The sequence below is a fragment of the Carya illinoinensis genome, chromosome 4, assembly GCF_018687715.1.
Source record: "Carya illinoinensis cultivar Pawnee chromosome 4, C.illinoinensisPawnee_v1, whole genome shotgun sequence".
Taxonomy (NCBI): domain Eukaryota; kingdom Viridiplantae; phylum Streptophyta; class Magnoliopsida; order Fagales; family Juglandaceae; genus Carya; species Carya illinoinensis.
The window spans coordinates 8,992,606-9,012,093 of NC_056755.1; the positions used below are offsets into that span (position 1 = coordinate 8,992,606).

Sequence of the window (19,488 nt, forward strand, 5' to 3'; positions counted from 1 at the left end):
CTGTTTCAACCAATGTCTTCCTGTTCTTCTTCCTCGCAGGGATTGGAACCGGTTTCTGTACATGACAGATCAGTGCTTCCCTCTGACAACGACTAAGGTGCCGACATGTCCCCAACACTCTCAAATCCTAGTGGTGGTGATGGACTTTGGTAACTTGCTAGAACAGTAATAGTGTGTAAAATTATTGCACAGTGCATTGTTTCTTTGTGTAAAAATGTGCCAATAATTTTCTTTAAAATAATAACAACTTACAAAATTTTAAAGATTCCTAGTATACTCTAGACCTCCCACTATAATTTGGAAAAAAAAAATTTCCTTGGATTCGAAAGTCTCTGAGGATGATTGTAATATGCAAGTGTGGTTCCCAAACCAATCACTTACCTATTGATCATCTTCTCAATGTGTGAAATTAACCCCCTCTCATGACTTGGCTCTCTGATACCACCATAGAAATATGAAAAATGAAGATGAATGAATTTTGGGCATAAATTCCACAATATGGTGACACTTCTATGAGGGTATTTGTCCCACAAGTTGGTAATAGACAAAGTGTGATACCCTGTATTTACATGTATTTTAATTAAATAATTATTTTATTTATTAAGATTATGGGCTTTCTTGTTTTAAATTTTAGATGATTTACATGGTATTACTTTTACGATTTCTAACTGTGAAATTTAATTCGATATGTTTTATTGTTATTAATTATTGTTCATTATTTAAAATTTTCTTTATTTTAAATTAGTTTATTGTTGGATTTTATAATTTTATTTTACTTATTCATTGTATTTAAATTATTTTATTTAACTTATCGTTTTGAAATTCTTTTCGTTGGGTCAGTGTTGAGACCCAAGATGAAAAAGCTGGATTTCATTTCTTTTCCTTTCTTTTTCTTTTTTTCCTTTCTATTTTTCTTCTTTCTTTTTCCTTCTTTTCTTTCTTTCCTCCCCAACCTCCTTCATGCGCAACCTCCTCTTTGTTTTCTCCTCTCCTTAGTGTGTTCCCTCTCACCCAACCCAACGCCGCCGTGCACCCTGGTTGTCACCGCCCCTCTCGATGACCTCCCATCACGTTGTTAACCACCACCCATAGTTTCCAGCCTCCTCCTCGTCGCTGTCTCTCACACGCACGCACGCACGCAAAGCCCATTTGCGATTTTCTAGCCATTGCACCACCACCAACAACCTCCTCCCTCATCGACAACCTCCCCCTAGCCTCTCCATGCCAGCTCGAAACCCCTAGCCACCAAACTTTCCCCCACTCTCTCATGGACTCCCTCTCTCTCACACGGCCTAAGATCCGCCGCTAGGCCCACCGTGGACCGCCTCCTCAAGCCGCCATTAAGCTTCACGAACCCCTAGCACATTCTTTCTCCCTCACAACAGTCCCTTCCCCCTCCATCACGCACAATCCAAAATGGGTTTTTCTTCTCACACGGCCTTAAGGTCGCGGTGAGCTAGCCCACCAGCACACTGGACCACCCACGACCACCCCTAGCTCCTCAATGCCTAGCCATGATCTTCCCGTACCTCTATCTCAATTTTTTCAATTTTGTACCCTTAACTAACCCTTGTAAAATCACTTTCCGCCGTTGCTCCGCCACTTTTAACGTGACTTTTGATCTTCCAGAGTTGCATTTCATCTCTGTAAGTAATTTTTCAAAGAATTTTATGAGATTTAAATATATTGTTACACTAATGTATTTTTTGCAATCTTGTTAGTTGTGTCGAGCCTTAAATCCAAGGAGTATGGAGGTTTGATAGAATAGAAGGATGTGATTGTTTGTGGAATTGGATTGTGTTTTGGTGTTTATATGTTGTGTTTGGTGTCATGATATTCATCATTATGTTCTTGCATTTTCATGTGTTATAAATGAAAATGGAGTTTTCATGTAAGAAAAGATTTTTAGGTGCTTGTATATCATGACCCCAAGCCGAGATGGGGCATTATCTCGGTGGAGCTCCTCTGGTCATTTGGGAGTGTAATATATTGAGTGACGTCCCATAGGTTGTCACTGGGCGACAACGGGATCAGACAATATGGTAATGCTCTAGTGTCGACTCTGTGGCCCCTCTGCAGACTGGGGTTAGAGGATCCTTTGTAACGCCCCCAAATTCCGTTTGGGATCGGACGGACATTTGAAGCGTCGAGACATGCAACACAAGGTTACTTGCCCCCGTTCATGACATATAAGATGCAATGTTCCTAACATGCATCTAACATTATGCAATATTCGCAGCGGATAATTTTTTTTTTCTTTAGCAATACTATGCACCAAATTGAAAATATTCCAAATGCTTAAAACATACTTCATACATAAAGACCCATTGAATAGATCACAACACTAGTCCAAAATAATTATGATCCAAAAAGTACTAAAGATGCAACTCCATTGTACAAGTAGTAATTTATGTTAACTACTATATTAACATTGACGTCGCACCGTCGCTTAGTCAACTGTGTCTAGTTGATCAGCTCCTGATTCTCTTTCAGGTCCTGTAACAAGATTTACCATTCGGGGGGAATGATAGTTGGGACTACCAAAGTGAGATTTGATTATAAATCTCAGTAAGTTAACAAAAAACTTCCACACAAGCTAATGATGCATGCATGACAGTAAAAGCATAAATACATAATCAAATTCATAAGTAATTAAAGCATAACTTGGCGTACAACATAGCATAATTGACATAACTTAAATTGAAACATGAACTGAACTTAACTTGACATGAACTTGATCTGAAACTTGACTTATCATGAACTTGTTCTGAAACTTGACTTAACATGAAAAATACATACTCCACAGTTGTTGTGGCCCCATGTATTCTACGTGTAAATACATACTCCACAGTTGTTGTGGCCCTATGTATTTTACACAAACTTGACTTAACATGAAAAATACATACTCCACAATTGTTGTGACCCCATGTATTCTACACAAACTTGACTTAACATGAAAAATACATACTCCACAGTTGTTGTGGCCCCATGTATTCTACGTGTAAATACATACTCCACAGTTGTTGTGGCCCCATGTATTATACGGAAACTTATTCTTTAACTGCTTAAATACATACTCCACAGTTGTTGTGGCTCCATGTATTCTACGTGTCACAATTGCTGTATCTCACGTAGTATATGCGTCACAATTGCTGTGACCCCATACATAAGTAATCAAGATGAAACGTGACTGGAATACGAAAGGACTGAAGCTCTGACGTAACATAACGTGACTTGAACATAACTTGAAATACATGACCAACTTGAGATAGAAACATTTCGTAACATGACATAACATATAATAGACAACATATTTAACATGACATACTTGCAACAGTGAATATTACATGACTTGACATACATGTAATAGATGGCATACTTAGCATGACGTACTTGTAATGTACAGTAATACATAACAGAATATATTATGTAACAGATAAAAATTGATGACAGAATAAATTCTGTATAATAGACAATTACGTGATAACTTGGCATGGCATGACATATATAATAACACACATACATACACTGTAGTTCCTTTACTTAGCACACATACACAGTAGACTGCTAGTAAGTTAAAAACTAACTTACCTCGATCTCCGCGTTTCTTATAAAACTTCAAGTGCGATCACGAGTAACTGTAATTAGTGATTCTAAAATTTAGAACTAAATCACTAATAATTTGAAATATGGAAAATACTAACTTAAAGAGTAAAATTTTCATTTTACTCTCTACATGTGGGAAAATGACCGTTTTACCCATAACTTAAGGATTTTGCATACTAACTCCAAAAGTTTTCAAAATTTACATTCCTCATGTAAATTTTGTCCTAAACTTAAATATCAATTCAGAAAAATTTAAAACAAAACACAACTATGAAAAACACACTATGGCCGAAACATCCATAGGCCATTTCCCTTGATTTTTTTGTTGCAATTCCTTTCAACTTCAAAACTCATGCTTAAACCAAAATTTTGCAACAAGCATCTTCCAATCCTAAGTTCAAAACCATACTTAAAACATCCATTTAGAAAAAGCTAATAATCAACACCAAACTTTTTTGTAAAAAGATCCAAGCACTTGAATCACAAGTTTTGACCTTAAATTAAAACATCTCCAAGAGTTTCAAAAATCAAATCTTACTTCTAACATATTCATAATATCATCCTAACATCAACCATGCTTTAAATCATCAAACCAAAGTCACCAAAATCACAAAATAACATTTGGAGTTTTTGGTTTTACACTTAGTCCAAAAACAGAAACTTTTTCCTCAACTAGTTTTGATAAATCTCTTGATCTATGACTTATAAATATATGATCTTCAAACCAAACCATCACATGGTTTAAAAAGATGTCCTAAAACATATATAAGCTTCTAATTCAAGATCACATGGTTAGAAATTAACCAAAACATAAATTTAGCCAAGAATATCCACACTTTGGCTTATTTGAATATCTCTTTGGATAAAATTTCATATCTTTGAAACTAACATCAAATATCTTCAAAATAATAATATAACATGTATATAAGATACTTAGGATCTTCCAATAAAATTATTAAAATCATTAGAATAGGTTTAGACCACCAAAGAGTTAAACTTTCTCAAAACAGAAATTGTTTTTCTTCTTCCAGTTTCTAAGTTTCTAAATCTAAGAAAATATTTCATCAAAACCTTTAATCATGCAAAAATCCTCAACCAATAGTCACATATACATGTTAACAATACTCCATAAAAATTTCGGACCAATATCTATCCATTAGTTTGGTCAAAAACTCCAAACTATAACATATTCTCCAGTTTATCTCCCAGAATGACCTTTTTATAGTTTACACAATATTTTACTGACCAAATGATCTTCAAATGGGGCAAATAAGATATCCATGTAAACTAGACTAAAAAAGGAACAACTTATATGAAGGAGACTTTATGATAAAACACTTACAAAAGCTTCAAAATGGGTGTGCAAAAGACCTCCTAAAAGTTGTCTGAGAGAGAGTGTTTGATATTCTTTCAATGGAAAGTGTAAATGAAGATAATTTCGTAGGGAGAGGTGGCTGGAGATACCTATGGATGAGATATGGAAGAGATGAGGCTGGAGTTGAGAGTTGAGTGTAGTTTTCTCCTACCCAAAATATCTATAAAAGATTATCTCATAATATTCTATCCAATAGTATCTACAAAAAATCAACTTAAGATATTTTTATCTAATAATATCTATAAAAATCAACTCAAAATATTTTTACCCAATAATATTCATGAAAATTACCTCAAGATATTTCTTTTTATCCAATAATATCTACAGTTTTGAATAGACGTTTTGTCCGAAAATATGAAAAAATGTTATTGCGCCATAAGACTTTAAATAACCCTTCGAGTCTAATGGCACAAACCATAATACATTTAGACACTTCTAACTATCTCCAATAATAAACAACACACTTCTGATACCATAGTAAATAATAACACTAACTCTGTAGTTAGACAAAAACCTATACAATTAATGGATTCGTGAAAACTTATGGGGTTTTCACGAGGTTCGTAAAGTTAATAGAAATTTCACAATTGAATTTCTAGCGGGCTGTTACATCCTTGGTCATTAACGCACTAGGCGCAGAGCTGGACATCGCTCGTTATTAAGTCACACACACGATCGTTAACCGCGGTGTGACGAAGGGAGATAAGATGTGCGGATGGTCCCTAGGAGAAATCATGGCGCATACGGGATAATTGAATATGAGGGCTATTTTTTGAAAAAATGAAGGTTTCTGATAAATGAATATGTGGACAATTTTCTAGAAAATGGTAGTTTATGATTAAATGGATACAAGCACTATTTTCTAGGAAAATAATGGGTTTATGTTTGAGCCATTTTCTTAAAAAATGGAGAATAATATTTAATGGCATATTTTTGGTCAAATGCGATTTGTGCCGTTTGTTGGAAAAATGTACATTTTCGGGAAAAAAAAATGATGGTTTTTGGTCTCATGCATATGCATGCATTCATGTTAGTTGTTTAAACATATTTTTATCTCATCGGTTGTTTGGTTGGTTACTTACTAAGATTCACAATCTCACATGATATTCGCACTCTATAGTTCTGTTTTATGAAATCGTAAGTTTTAATGCAGAATAAGATTTTGAGCCAGAAGGATCGACTCTGCCGAAGGAGTTACATGTGTTCACTTTTGGATCATAGTACATGTTTTCCTTTTTGGTTATGTAATTTTGGCTTGTATTATATTTTTGTTGAATAACTGTAAACCTATTTAAGGATCTTTTACTTTTGTGGTTCTGTATTTAAAAATTATGGTACTTAGTTGACTATTTTTTATTTATCCACTATGATTTTTGTTATACACTTTTTGCATATACACACACTTAGCACTCGTCGTTGGGATGCGTAACCCGTGTTGTCATCATCTCGATATCACAATTCCACATTTTTGTACGTGGGAGTCGGGAATGTCACACAAAAGAGAATCAAGTGCATTCATTGTGCACAAATGATCCCTATTTATAGACCATGAGGCACTGATTGGCAAGGAGCACAACTATTGGTAAGACAATGGTTGGCAAAGGGTACAACCATTAACAAGTGACACAACCTTTTGAGTGGCCTCGTTTGTTTTCAGAGATGAGATGAGATGAGATGAGATAAGTTGAGATAAGTTAAATAAAATATTATTAAAATATATTATTTTTGTATTGGGATTTTAAAAAGTTGTATTGGAATTTGAAAAAGTTGAATTATTTATTTTATTTTGTATGAGAATTTGAAAAAGTTGTAATGATTAAAATGAGATGAGATGAGATGAAATGAAAGTTTTGTGAAAATAAACAAGGCATAAATCAAAGGGTTGTATCTCTTGGCACTTTTTCAACCATCACCCTTATGGGAACCATCGCCATAGAAATGGTCATTCCAAGAGGTACCCTATGTGGTAATCACTTCCCTTAGAATTATATATATGAGCTAGCTAGTTGGCCCAACTTCATACTGATTCTGCATAACGGGGATTTTTCAAGTTTACTTGTAAAAAAAAAAGAGTTTTCAAGTGAACTCTAAGACCTCATTTGGGAACACAAATCATCTTATCTAAAAAATTTTTATAATTTAATTCGCAAATATCACTCAATTAATACAAGCATTTTTCAATTTTAAATATTCAAATTTTTCATCTAATCATTACCACTTTCCTAAACTTTAAAAAAAAAAACACACAAAAAAAATTCAAAATTTTCAAATTCCAAAACAAAAATAATTTTATAACAATATTGTAATTTTATAATATTTTTATTCAACTTGTTCCCTTTCATTTTTGAAAATTCGATAAAATATCTTAACTTAAACTATTTAACTAATATTTTAAATTATTTTATTACTATTCACAAATTTTTTATCTTATTTTATCTGATTTTTCAAACGAGAGGCCTTAGGCTTTAAGCTAGTTAAGGTTCAGGGTGGGTGGATTTCTGAAAAACGTACATTAATTCTGATTAATTTGATGATGTGCTTAAAGAGATTAGGATACTGCTAGGGGGAGAAAATTAGAGCCCTGATCCGGAAATCAGCTGAACTGCTCAATCAGAAAAACCAGAATTATTGAAAGTAAAATAAAAGTTAAATGGCACTGATCGATCATAACACGTACGTACATGATGATGTATGATCATGAAGTACTACATGCATGTCTAGTGAACCAATGAAAACCGATCCATCAGAAGAAGGATTGTTGATATGTGTATATGACAATTACATGATTACAACAATATTAGAATCAATATATGTACCATCAAGTAATTAGTTGTATCAATATTACATGATTAATCCTAGCAAAAAAGGAAATTAAATCGCTGTATAAGAGAACAACAGAAGACAATAATTACTCTCTCTCTCTCTCTCTTTCTACCAATGAATCAATCTGGTGGTCTTGTGGCTGTAATTATGTTTGAACTGAATTTGGGGAGAACGGCAATTATGGAGATCGAATGCAGGCTGATCGGATGCCATGAAAGATATTGACTGAGACATGAGACAAGTTGTAGAAGAAGAGACACAATTATCGTATTGTATATAATTTTGTTCTTGCTGATAATATTGTTGGTTTTGCCTTTGCTCAGATGATCTTTGTTGCTTTGGAATGTTAAGTTTCTCTCCTTCAATCTCTCTGAACTTTTGGAGGTACGTTTTTAGAGGGCTTACGTAGTCCTCCAACCCTAGGGTTGTGATTGCCCATATATATGATATCATCCCCATTGATGGTCTTCCTCTTTTCTCTTTGGCACTTGACGGAGGCTGCGTCGGTAACAAAGCTAATGAACTCAGAGACACATTCTTGGACTGCCTCTTTTGCATCCTTTGAGATCTTTACGTTCACCGGAATCATGACTTTCTTCATGATTTGCCTATATTTGCTATGGGGAGAAAGCGATCTTGTTCTTTGTTGTTGTTGCCACTTATGGTGCTGCTCTTTAAACATGAGCTTTCTGGGTTACCACTGTTGGGTCCATTTCCATGGCTCTCATCATCATCTTCCATTGATCTCCTTTAAAGCTTTAATCTTTAATAGTATTATTGAGAACTTTTGCAGTTTTGATTGATTTAGAACTTGAATATAGATTTGAATATTTGCTTCCCTTAGCCGCTTAAAACAAAAAAGGCAATAAATAGCACATGCTCAAAACTTGATCAGAAAACATATACATGCATCTCTCTCTCTCTCTCTCTCTCTCTCTCTCTCTCTCTCTCTCTCTCTCTCTCTCTCTCTCTCTCTCTCTCTCTCTCTCTCTCTTTGTGAGATTGGTGTGGGCTGAGAAGGAATATTGAGAATTGTATAGGCTAAGATAAATGGAGAGATGGGCATAAAGATAGGCAAGTGAAAAGGAAAAAGGAAAACAAGTGTTGGTTGATTTTCAGTGCCGCAGGGACTCGCTCTCTCTGTGGAGCAGCTAATTTAACTGCGTGCCATTATATCCAGTCTGACTAACTTTTTGTTTCTTTGATCATCGGTCAATTTGACTTTTAAAACCAGTGACTTGTTTCTTATTATTATTCTTATTATTATTTTGATATCGGGGAACCTATCCAGGCAAAGTCCTTTGGATCCATCCTAGCAGAATAAATCTCGATCATGTGTATCGTCTTGTGTACTGCACCATCAAAAGTTTTCTTACACTGAATTGATTAAATCGCTAATATTTTACTAAGGGGTGTGACCCCAAAAGATTATTTGTACTTTTGAAATGTTAAATCTTGAACTTTGCAGAAAGTGTTATCCTAAAATCAAGGCCCTTGTCACTTCGGCCAACTACTTGAAGTTCGTTTCTTATTATTATTTACACTTTTATAGGAGCTTATAAGTACATCAATTGAACCTTTAATAATTGCTAATTTATAACCATCAATAATGATGGAGAGGGTCCTTGTCCAATCCAATAATCATTCTCATTATTGCTGGGAAATCCTCGAGTTCTTATCTGTTTGAGCTAAACAGCTCCATCAAGGCAGGAACATGAACAGACTATTCAGTTATTGCCTTGGCTATGATTTTGGAATCCTTTTTCCGTTTCATTTGAAGTTTAAACTTCCTGTCTCACCCTAAATTTCAAAGTGCCCATAAACTACCAACATTTTGACAATTGACAAAACATCGATAATACTGAAGCAGCACACAAGCACAACATATCACTATGATAAACTACCAAAATCTAGGCTCATTACGCTTTACTCTTGCAAGAATGTTCATTTCTCCATCAATAACTAGTATGGTAATATGATATTACATGAGTGGAAATCCCGACAGCAACCTCTCACTATATATAGAGATCAAACCAAGGAAACAAATGATGAAAAATAACAGACTGAGAGACCTATCTAACATGATACACTGGCTAAGGTACAAGTACAGTTACAAATTACAATGAATATCAATTAGCAAGCAGAACAAAAAGAATATTGAATCTCATCGGGGCTACTGTCTCAAGATCAATCACGATTCAGGAAGTGATTGGATCATGCTTAAGCAATTGCATACTGGAGTGTCTCCGATTCGTTAGGTCGCCACATGGCCTTCTGGACAGACAACAATCCCTCGTTGTCCCTGGAGTAGGTTAAGTGGACCTCCCACTGCATTGACTTCAGCATATTCTCCAGCTCATTAATGGTCTCAACATTGTCACGGACAATAAGCTTCCCCTCTGGCCTGAGGATCCGATCAACCTCCACAACTACACCAGCTAAATTGCACCTGTAAGACTCACAAAACATTACAAAATTAGATCACAGTAAATCATATGAACCATATTTCATGTAGAAGAATGAGAAGTAGAATATTGCGCACACCTCTTTTTAACCTTGGAGAACAGATGGTCTGCATGGAGAAGATCATAGGATCTAGGATACGTGCTGAAGGATTCGCACCAGTCATGATATATTCCAAATAGACCTCGTTCATAAATTATGGGTAGTGTATCTGGGGAGTCTATGGCGACCACATTCATGACCCAAATCTTCAAATCTTTCAAGGCTGCAGCAAATCTGCAAGCACAACCGAAAGTTAGAAAGAAATGAGAAATGAGAAAAGCAAAGAGAATGAATAACCTAGTTAGCTAAGAAGACCATACGAACAATCAAAAGAACTACATGCCACACAACCCAGAGGTAAATTCATTCTGCTTACCCTCCATACACAGATCTCATGTCCATGGCATTCCTCACATTTGACCAGTTAACTCCCATCCCATTAAGATATGACTTGGTCACCACTCGTTTCCAATGCTCATAGTCTGCAGTGAAATCATCAGGAGCGGCTTTACCATAAACTCCGACCTGGGAGCTCAATAACCAGTACGGTGGTTTTTCCAACCTAGCTGGCCATTGCTCTGGCCATTGAGACCCACGCTCAGATGTGTCTACAGGTACTTTGTGCATGCATGCTTGCAACGGCACATTCCTGTGCCCAACAAAGCAGACAACAGTTAGGTTAGCCACTGCTAGAAAATTATGGAAGTGTCTGGGTTTGCATCAGACAAATGCTTTTGGCAAAAAAAAGATCACTCCTGATTTTTTTTTTTATTTATTGTTTTTTTTTTTTGTGGGGGGGGGGAGTTTGTGTTGCTTCCTAAAAGATTTGTCTTCTTGCACATACTCAGAAAGAGGATCTCCATCACACACTTGAAAACAAATAACTGGGTTGATTCGGCCCTAACCACATCAAATCACTTTTATTCCAACCAACATAAATCTTTAGCAAATAAACCTCCAGGAAACAAAAAATATAAATTCTTTTAAATCAACTTCAATCCAAACATCTTTTAAACACCAAAAAAAAATCTCTCCAAAACACAAATTCATCTAATCATTTGCCTAAGTTTTGGTTAAAGAAAAAACACAAAAACCAAAAACATAAAAACACATCTCACAAAGATTTTATCTATACAACTTTTCAAGTCTACCTTCCCACTTTCACATACACCAATGTAAACTGCATTACAAAAAATTTTATCCATAAAACTTTTCTACCTGCTTTCATAATACCCAAAACCAATCTCAAAATCCTTTTCAAGAATGCTAATAAATTACAGAAATTTTCATTTTGGAAAGCAGATATAATTTTCATGTCTTGGCTAATGAGAAAGGTTACCAGGCTGCATTTGGATCATCAGACTCTGGGCAGATAGGAGGCTCACTTTGTGATCTTTTCTCATAGCACTCATTAGAAATAGGCTTCTTAAATGTAGCTGCACCTACTTCATTTACAGTATCCTTGTTGATTGAAACTAGTTCCCAGCACATTGCTTTTGTTAGATCCTTCATCGCTGCAAAAATTTCCCACAAAATGGACAAGTTAGATTCCATCAATCAACCCCAAGGTATGTCGGGGATTCAGAAATAACCTACCACTCCATATTTCAACATCTTCAGAAGTCTTCCGATAAATTGGAGTAGCAGACCAGACAAAGAAACCACCAGGACGCAACACACGATTCAGCTCCAAAAGAAGTTTACCACCTGCATATTGTAATTAGAAGTTAACCTACAAAGGACTATATCAAGTGGATCCCCAGAGTATCAAAGCAGGTGGTTTCAAGACCCCAAAACATAAAACTATAATTAAACAAGATTTCAAGTCTAGAGCATGAGAAAACACCATTAACAAATATCCCAAGCTTGAGTTGAACTCATTTGATCACCACTCTGAATTTTTTTTTTTAATAGTAAACGATTGTATTAATAATAGGCATAGCCCATGTAAACAAGATGGTATACAAGAGGGAAACCTATTTAAGACCGCTCTCAAATTAAAACATTGGAATACCTTCTATGTGCCATGGAACTCTACATCGTGCACAATGGACAATATCAAAAACACGGCTGGGAAATGGAAGTCTCTTTGTGCCCATCACAGCAGATATAGCAGGAATTCCCCTTTCAAGTGCAAATTGCACTTGGGCTTCATGTTCATCTTTTGGAGCAAATGACATAGTGAGTACATCTCTATCAAAGAGATAGCCTCCAAAGCTAGCAACTCCACATCCAACATCCAATATCACACGGGAGCGTTTCCCCCAGGCAACATCAGGCACAGACTGCATAAAGAATGGTAATTAAATTGAGCAAAACTTGTTTGAAGCTGACAAAAAACTAATTTCCTGATTGTTCCTACAAAAAGAAATAGCTACTTCATTCAACCGACCTCCCCCATTCCAAAGGCAAAGATAAAACAAAATGAACATCATACAAAGAAGAAAAGCGTATAAACATTTTTTCATGCTGAAAATTAATTGAGAATATTTACAGTCAGAATGAAGGCTTCCAAATTATCATTTCCAACACTTAGAAATAAACCATGATTTCCTTGCCAAATTAATCTTGCGTACCACATTACTTAAAAATTAGTCTTGGTTTTCTATCAAGCATAGGTGCCTCTCTTATATATGTACCATGTACTTGGGGGCTAAGACTATTATTCTCATCAATAAAATTCTTGTTTACCAATAAAAAAAAGGTTTGAATTCACTTTTCTTCCTGGCATTGGAGTTAATACCCCTTCCCCAACAGCCTTATTGTAGTTTCCAATTGACACTACGATACTATATTATTCCAGATAGGCCGGTGGAATCAATTGAAGACCAGGATAACAGTGCTGTTTGAAACATGTCTATATATAAAGCATACAAAAAGCTTGATGACCCATGATCCACAATCAGTTGCACTGCAGATGATAATCAGAGTCTAAACCATAATAAGCAATAATTTTCAAGTACATATATTTACTCTGTTTTAGGTATTATTGCAGAGAGTGCAGATCGCCTGCTGCATCTTTGAGCCAGAGAGGCCTGCTATAAAATTTCTAGCAACAAATCTCCTACTCAGATGAAACTGCTATTGAAAAGGACTCATAAGATTAGGTTCCAGAATATGATTTTGCCTATTAAGCCATCCCAATGCTAGATCAATTCTGCTCACTCACAAGTTTGAGCCTATAAATATTGTTCATCAGACATTGGGTCACTTAAATCATGTTTAAAAGATGAATTTTCAAACCTAGGATTTCAGAGCCGAGCTTAGAGAATCATGAAGATATTCCAGAAAGAAACAGCAATACGTGCCAATCAACTGCCAAAGGAACACTACCAAATTAATATATATGTTTTTTAAAGTAATCAAGTACCCGATTTATATAATTAAAGCACACAAACACCCACACCCACACATAATTTTTATTGGTGACAAGATTTTAGATCCATTAAAAGAGGAACAATGGATAGCTTCCAATGAAAATATCACCTAGGCCAGATGAATAAGCCTCCTAGGCATAGTTTCAAAGTCCTAGGATCATACTCCGCCACCTCAGTCTCTAGCATTTGCATAACACACTTTGAGGATAAAAAGACACATGATGAATATAGTAGACCTTTTTATGTAGATAAAATATAATGGATCATATGTGTGTAGGACACACATCTATCTACACCCTCTAAAATAAGAGGGTTAAGAAGATAGAAGAAAGACAAAAAATACAAGGACAGTACCAACTAAATAAGGTCACAGTAATGCAACCAATTACTGTACAAAGTTCAAGAAGCACGATTGAACAGCATGAAAGGTACTTGGGATAGAATGGAGTATGACAGGTATCAAATGACTTACGTCCTGTATGAAGTCAATGTAATGAAGAGCACCATGCTTAAATTGGGTTCCACCACCAGGAAACGTAAGATATTCACCAGAGACTTTCACCCAATTCTGATGCCCCTTTATTTGCGCAAGTTTGGTGTGAGGAACATTATAGTACCAGATCTGCAAGAATGCACTTTATCAGTTCATCGAATAAGACGAATCACCAATTACAAATGAACTTCACATTATTTTATTGATACCTTTTCCCTGCTTGTAGGCCACTCAATTGGGCGTCTATATCCTTCAGGAAGAGCAACAAGGCATGTGGGGGCTTTTTCAGGACACTGCCTCTCTCGATGTTCATAATGCTTAGTACTTCTAAGATTTTTTATTGCTTCCCAATTGTCAAGGCATGGGATGTAATCCGGCCCAGCAGTGACATTGCAAAGTTTCCAACTATAACCAGTCTGTTGCGTAGACAATTTTTGAATGTCCTTCTCATTCTTTGACTCTGTCAATTGAGTTGACCAAGCCCCACTTTGAGTGGTAGTTTCATTCAGGAGCTCTGACTGAGCACCAGAAGGAAATATATTATTTAAACTCTGGTTTTGGGCCTGGCCATTTTCCTTCTTCTCACCAGAGTTTTCATCTGTTTCCTTCTTCCCATTTTGATCCACCTTCTCATCTATCTGACCAACTGCCTTTTCTCCATCCTTTGTTTCCTCCGGGTTCTCTGATTTTTTCTCAGCAGAACTCTCTTCAGAACCACCTTGTCCCCCAGAACCATTCTCACCCCCATCTGTTTTTGCCTCCCCGCCATCTGAATTGGGTCCTTCATCAGGCTTTTCCTTCAGTTTCTCTTCAGAGTTTTCGTCCAACCTCTCTTCAGGCTTTTCCTCCAGACTCTCTTCAGGATTTTCCTCAGGCTTGTCCTCCGGCTTCTCTTCAGGATTTTCCTCAGGCTTCTCTTCAGGATTTTCCACAGGCTTCTCATCAGATTTCTCATCTTGGTTTCCTTCTGATTTAGAGTGGCTCTCAGAATTTAAATTAGTGTCTCCTTTGGTTACATCCTCTGGCAAATCACCCGAATTATCCTCAAACTGCCGAGTAACTCCACCATTGCTCTCGCTCACTTGCTCCTTCGCCTCATTCTTATTCTCTTGAGGCACATCCACGTTTTGAACAGGTACCACGGATGATGATGTCATCATCCAAACCCCAACCAAGCAAAGTGCCACAAAAACAACAATTGACACAGTCGAGCAGTAAGATGATGAGGATCTCCTGTTGTCTACTCTAGAATATTTCCCTAACGCCATATTTTCTTACCACAATTCTTCCTGAACAATTTAACACCTAGAAAATCAAAACATAATTAAACCTATATCACTTCATTCAACAAAAGTCGAACAGATCCAACAGAATTGACATACAAGCAAAAATATCATGCATATAAGTAACCACACAATCTATCTACTTTTTTTCATGACGGGGTATCCGAGAACTTTCACCGCCCTAGATAAGGCTCTAGTTCTCGACTAATCCCCAAGGTAAAAGCCGTCTCCGCCAGCAAATTTGTCATCTTCACCGCAGTGCCTTGTTCGCCACACAATCTATTACTTATGAGCATTAAATCGATGGACATATCCAAATTGCAATTGCAATTACAAAAAACTGTTACGGATTCAAACATGGTATTAGGCAGCGAGGCTGAACCAGTACCCCGAATGCATTAGAAAAATCCAATTCCAACCAACGTGGCCCGTGGGACTCTCCGACAGTAATCGCCGTGATCAGCCAATAAGGTTCATGAAGTGGCATCCAAAACCGAACTTTACAAACACACAGCTGATTCATATTAAGAAAAGGAAAGAGTAATCACAATGGACTTAATGTGTGAGAACCTAAATAGATCTGCACCGCATCTAAGCCAAAAATCGCATAAAACAAGAGATCGAAATATCTCGGCCATGAGAATCACATCTATGCGACAAGAAACAAACAAAAACAACAAACTTCCATTAGATCTGCCTCAAAATCGTATGGCATAATATATCAGCAACAAAGAAAAAACGAAAATTAAGAAACCCAGCATTGATTTAACTAGAATGCGAGTGTGCTAGATACAAACACAGAAACGCGGTGGGCGTACGCAAATATACAACCGAAAAAAAAAACGACATGCAACCGACGGAATTGCCAGGGTTGAAGCTGATAAAGAGATGTATTTATCTAAACGAACTAAATTTTTCAGAAACCTTATGGGAAAGAATGGAGACGGATCCGAGCAGGGTTGCAGGGCCAGGGGCTAGTCCTCCATAACGATACAGAGGAGAAACTGATTGTTGTTGCTCGATAAAAAAAAGCAGACGATATTTAACAGCAAATAGGCAGAGGATTTGAATTGCTTGCTGTTCAAACTATTTATACAGTGTTCAATCATTAAAAAAATATACCCCCATTTACAATATTTCCCATGAATTTACACAGAGAGAGAGAGAGAAAGAGAAAGCGACGGCCTTTGAAGAGAGCGCAGTGAGAGCCATGGGAGCTATCACGGGCACGCCGCGAAATCAGTGGGGATACATATCAGCCAACAAAACTTACAAAAGAAGCCAAAATACGAGGGGCAGGAAACTTCAAAAACAAGGGATCGTGTAATTAATTACTCTTTTTTTTTTTTTTTGAGTAATTATATATTATTGTGTTTTTTCAGTGAAGTTACTTAAAAGTTGGTCATATGTCACTCAAAAGTGGAGGAATCGTTAATATGAAACCATTGATTTTATATGAAAATTAAAAATGAAATAAAATATTATTAAAATATTTATTTTTTATATTATTATTTTAATATTTAAAATTTTTAAATTATTTATTATATTTTATATAAAAATTATAATGGTATCCAAAGTTCGAGTCGGGCAATATTGCACATGTTCGCCTTCAAGCGTTAAATTGACCATGTGATTTTGACGTCACAATTCTCTAAAAATCTTAAAATTTTTCCACTTTTTAAATATTAATTATTTTTTTATTATTATTTACAAATCACTCAATATTCCAGCGTAGATTCTTCTTCTCCTTCTCTCACGGGTAGACCTATTGCCAGTCATGGTTTTGGATCTGCAAAAATGTTAAGTTTTTCTAAATCTATGTAGTTTTGTTGAATTTGTGTGTTCGTGTATTTTCATCTCTTTATAATAGTGAAACTGAATAAAGCTTGGCATGAAGCGCAAAGGCGTGTTAAAAGTGTATTAATAAGGTTTTGAAGGTCACGCAAGAATGCTATCCAACCAACAAAATGCAATCATTTAAAATGGACTTTTTCCTTCTAATTGAAAGAGACTAGAAACAAGAATATTGCATCGATCTCGAGTTGCTCCCTAGGATTGGCTTGGTGATGTGGAGTTTGCTCTATTCTCTTAGCTTGGGCTCCTATGCAAGCTCTTGCTTGGTGCATTGATAACAACACCACTAGGAAAGAAGGTAGCTTGTTGGTGCACCTCACCATCAAGTCATCCCACAAGTAGTTCATATTAGAAATTAAGTTTGGAATATATATTTCTTAAAATAAAATAAGTTTTTATAGGTATAATTATTTTTATATTTTTTTATATATTTTTTTAATATGATTGGTTAAAATAATTATTTTATATTAAAAAAATAATTAAAATTTTTATAATAAAATAAAATTAGGAATGAATAGGAGAAGGGACATGAGTCACATGACTCGGAATTGAATCGAACGACGAAGGCATTTATTTCCCAATATGCACTTGCGAATCCAACGCCTTGAGGAATGGAAAGTATTTCTTTATTCTATTATATTCTAATCAGATTATTAGTGCGATATTTGAGTGAATGTCGGTGGAACGACACAGAATTCAAAGCAATACCTACTAAATACAGACCCTTGAGAATCACCACCTCGCCTCCTGGCTCCCATATGGGTCCCATTAGCGTGATTATCGGATTCAAACATGATTTATCCACGATATTTTTTCAACGCTTAAAAGAGTAACACGATTTTATAAAAATGATACTTCTCTATCATTTCTACGCATTATATACAATATTTTTTTTTATTTATAACAAATATGTGATATATATATATGATTAGTAAAATAATTTAATTATTTTAATAAAAATAAAAATTAATTTAAAAATATGTCAAATGTGTATTTTGGAATGATATTTGTAATAGTAAAGTAGGCAAATACTGTACAATTTCTTTAAAAAAAATCAAATACAGAATTCACATAAAAATCTACTTTTTTAATAGGAGACTTTACTTAAAACAATTATGCGGCGACGTCTACAACTGTATATAGTTTTATTTTCAAACATCATTCAAACACACTTTTTAATTTCAAATCTTCAATTTTTTCAAATTTATAAACAAAACATAATAAATAATACAACTTTTTCAAATTTTAAAATAACAATAATATTCATATAATTTTTTAATTTTTTAATTTTCTTTTTCTTTCATTTTCCAAGATCTAATAAAATATCTTAATTTAAATTATAATTTAATGTTCACAAATTATTTAATTATCATTAGTAAATGGTTTCAAAAATTCTTGCTAGGTTGGAATTAAAAAAATATTTTATCTTATCTCATATAATAATATTAGTTTATAGTATTATTCTTATTTTAAAATTTAAAAAAATTAAATTATTTATTATCATTTGATAATATTCAATTTTCATTATTACTAAAAAATATGTCATTCGGCTATGTTTAAATATTTTTTCATAACCTCATTTAATATTTTTTTATAGCATCATTTAAATACTCTTTTATCGCATACAATATCATTTCTTAGCATCAAATATATAGAATCTCAACAATTCATTTTATGAAAAATAAAAAGAGTTCGTAATAATATTTTATTTAATTTTTATTTCAATTCATTTCATCTTAATTTATTATTAATTATATATTTTAATATAAATAATATTATATATAGTCACTTTAACATATTCTTTATATACAGTCAATTCATTTTATTAATGTGATTGATTTTATTAATTTTTTTAATATATAATTAATTACATTAATAAAATGTATAAAAATATATATATAAAAATGATTAGAGGTGGAATTTTTATTTTAATGCAACGCGCAAACTTTAGGGACGTACCAAAGCCATCTGGCAGGGGTTGAACGCTGAACGAACATTATGCCCATATCGAAACTCGTGTGAGATCCCAACTACCTATCATTTCGAAGGAAATAATAATAATAAAATAATCACATCTCAACTACTATATAATTATTTTTTTTATTTAATTTATGATTTTTTAATATCATTTAATTCATGAAACAGACAGTGCATTAATTAAAAAAAAAGGGT

The 19,488-nt window shown here is 34.7% G+C and overlaps 1 protein-coding gene and 1 pseudogene across 2 annotated transcripts; both read right to left on the reverse strand.

The window, feature by feature from the left end:
- Nucleotides 1-7,574: 7,574 nt before the first annotated feature.
- LOC122306226 lies at nt 7,575-8,787 on the reverse strand (annotated as a pseudogene).
- Nucleotides 8,788-9,736: 949 nt separating this feature from the next.
- Nucleotides 9,737-16,711, reverse strand: LOC122307288 (probable methyltransferase PMT26). 2 transcript variants are annotated; one of them, XM_043120063.1, is made up of 9 exons: nt 16,387-16,711; nt 14,389-15,468; nt 14,159-14,308; nt 12,324-12,594; nt 11,906-12,016; nt 11,649-11,823; nt 10,686-10,958; nt 10,349-10,543; nt 9,737-10,253 (listed from the first exon to the last, which is right to left on the reverse strand). In XM_043120063.1, exons 2-9 carry the CDS (start codon nt 15,445-15,447, stop codon nt 10,025-10,027), a joined length of 2,463 nt encoding a protein of 820 aa, XP_042975997.1. In that variant the 5' UTR covers nt 15,448-15,468; nt 16,387-16,711; the 3' UTR covers nt 9,737-10,024. The 2 variants fall into 2 exon arrangements, with proteins under 2 accessions (XP_042975997.1, XP_042975996.1); XM_043120062.1 differs by having other exon boundaries at nt 14,389-15,484; nt 16,387-16,710.
- Between the last annotated feature and the right edge of the window lie 2,777 nt (nt 16,712-19,488).

Excerpts from the sequence above, each read along its gene's own strand:
- LOC122307288 (XM_043120063.1), bottom strand. The coding sequence starts at position 15,447 with ATGGCGTTAGGGAAATATTCTAGAGTAGACAACAGGAGATCCTCATCA. Across the intron at positions 12,595-14,158 it reads ACATTGACTTCATACAGGAC|TCTGTGCCTGATGTTGCCTG; the intron begins GTAAGTCATTTG and ends TTCTTTATGCAG. Across the intron at positions 10,254-10,348 it reads TTCTCCAAGGTTAAAAAGAG|GTGCAATTTAGCTGGTGTAG; the intron begins GTGTGCGCAATA and ends TGAGTCTTACAG.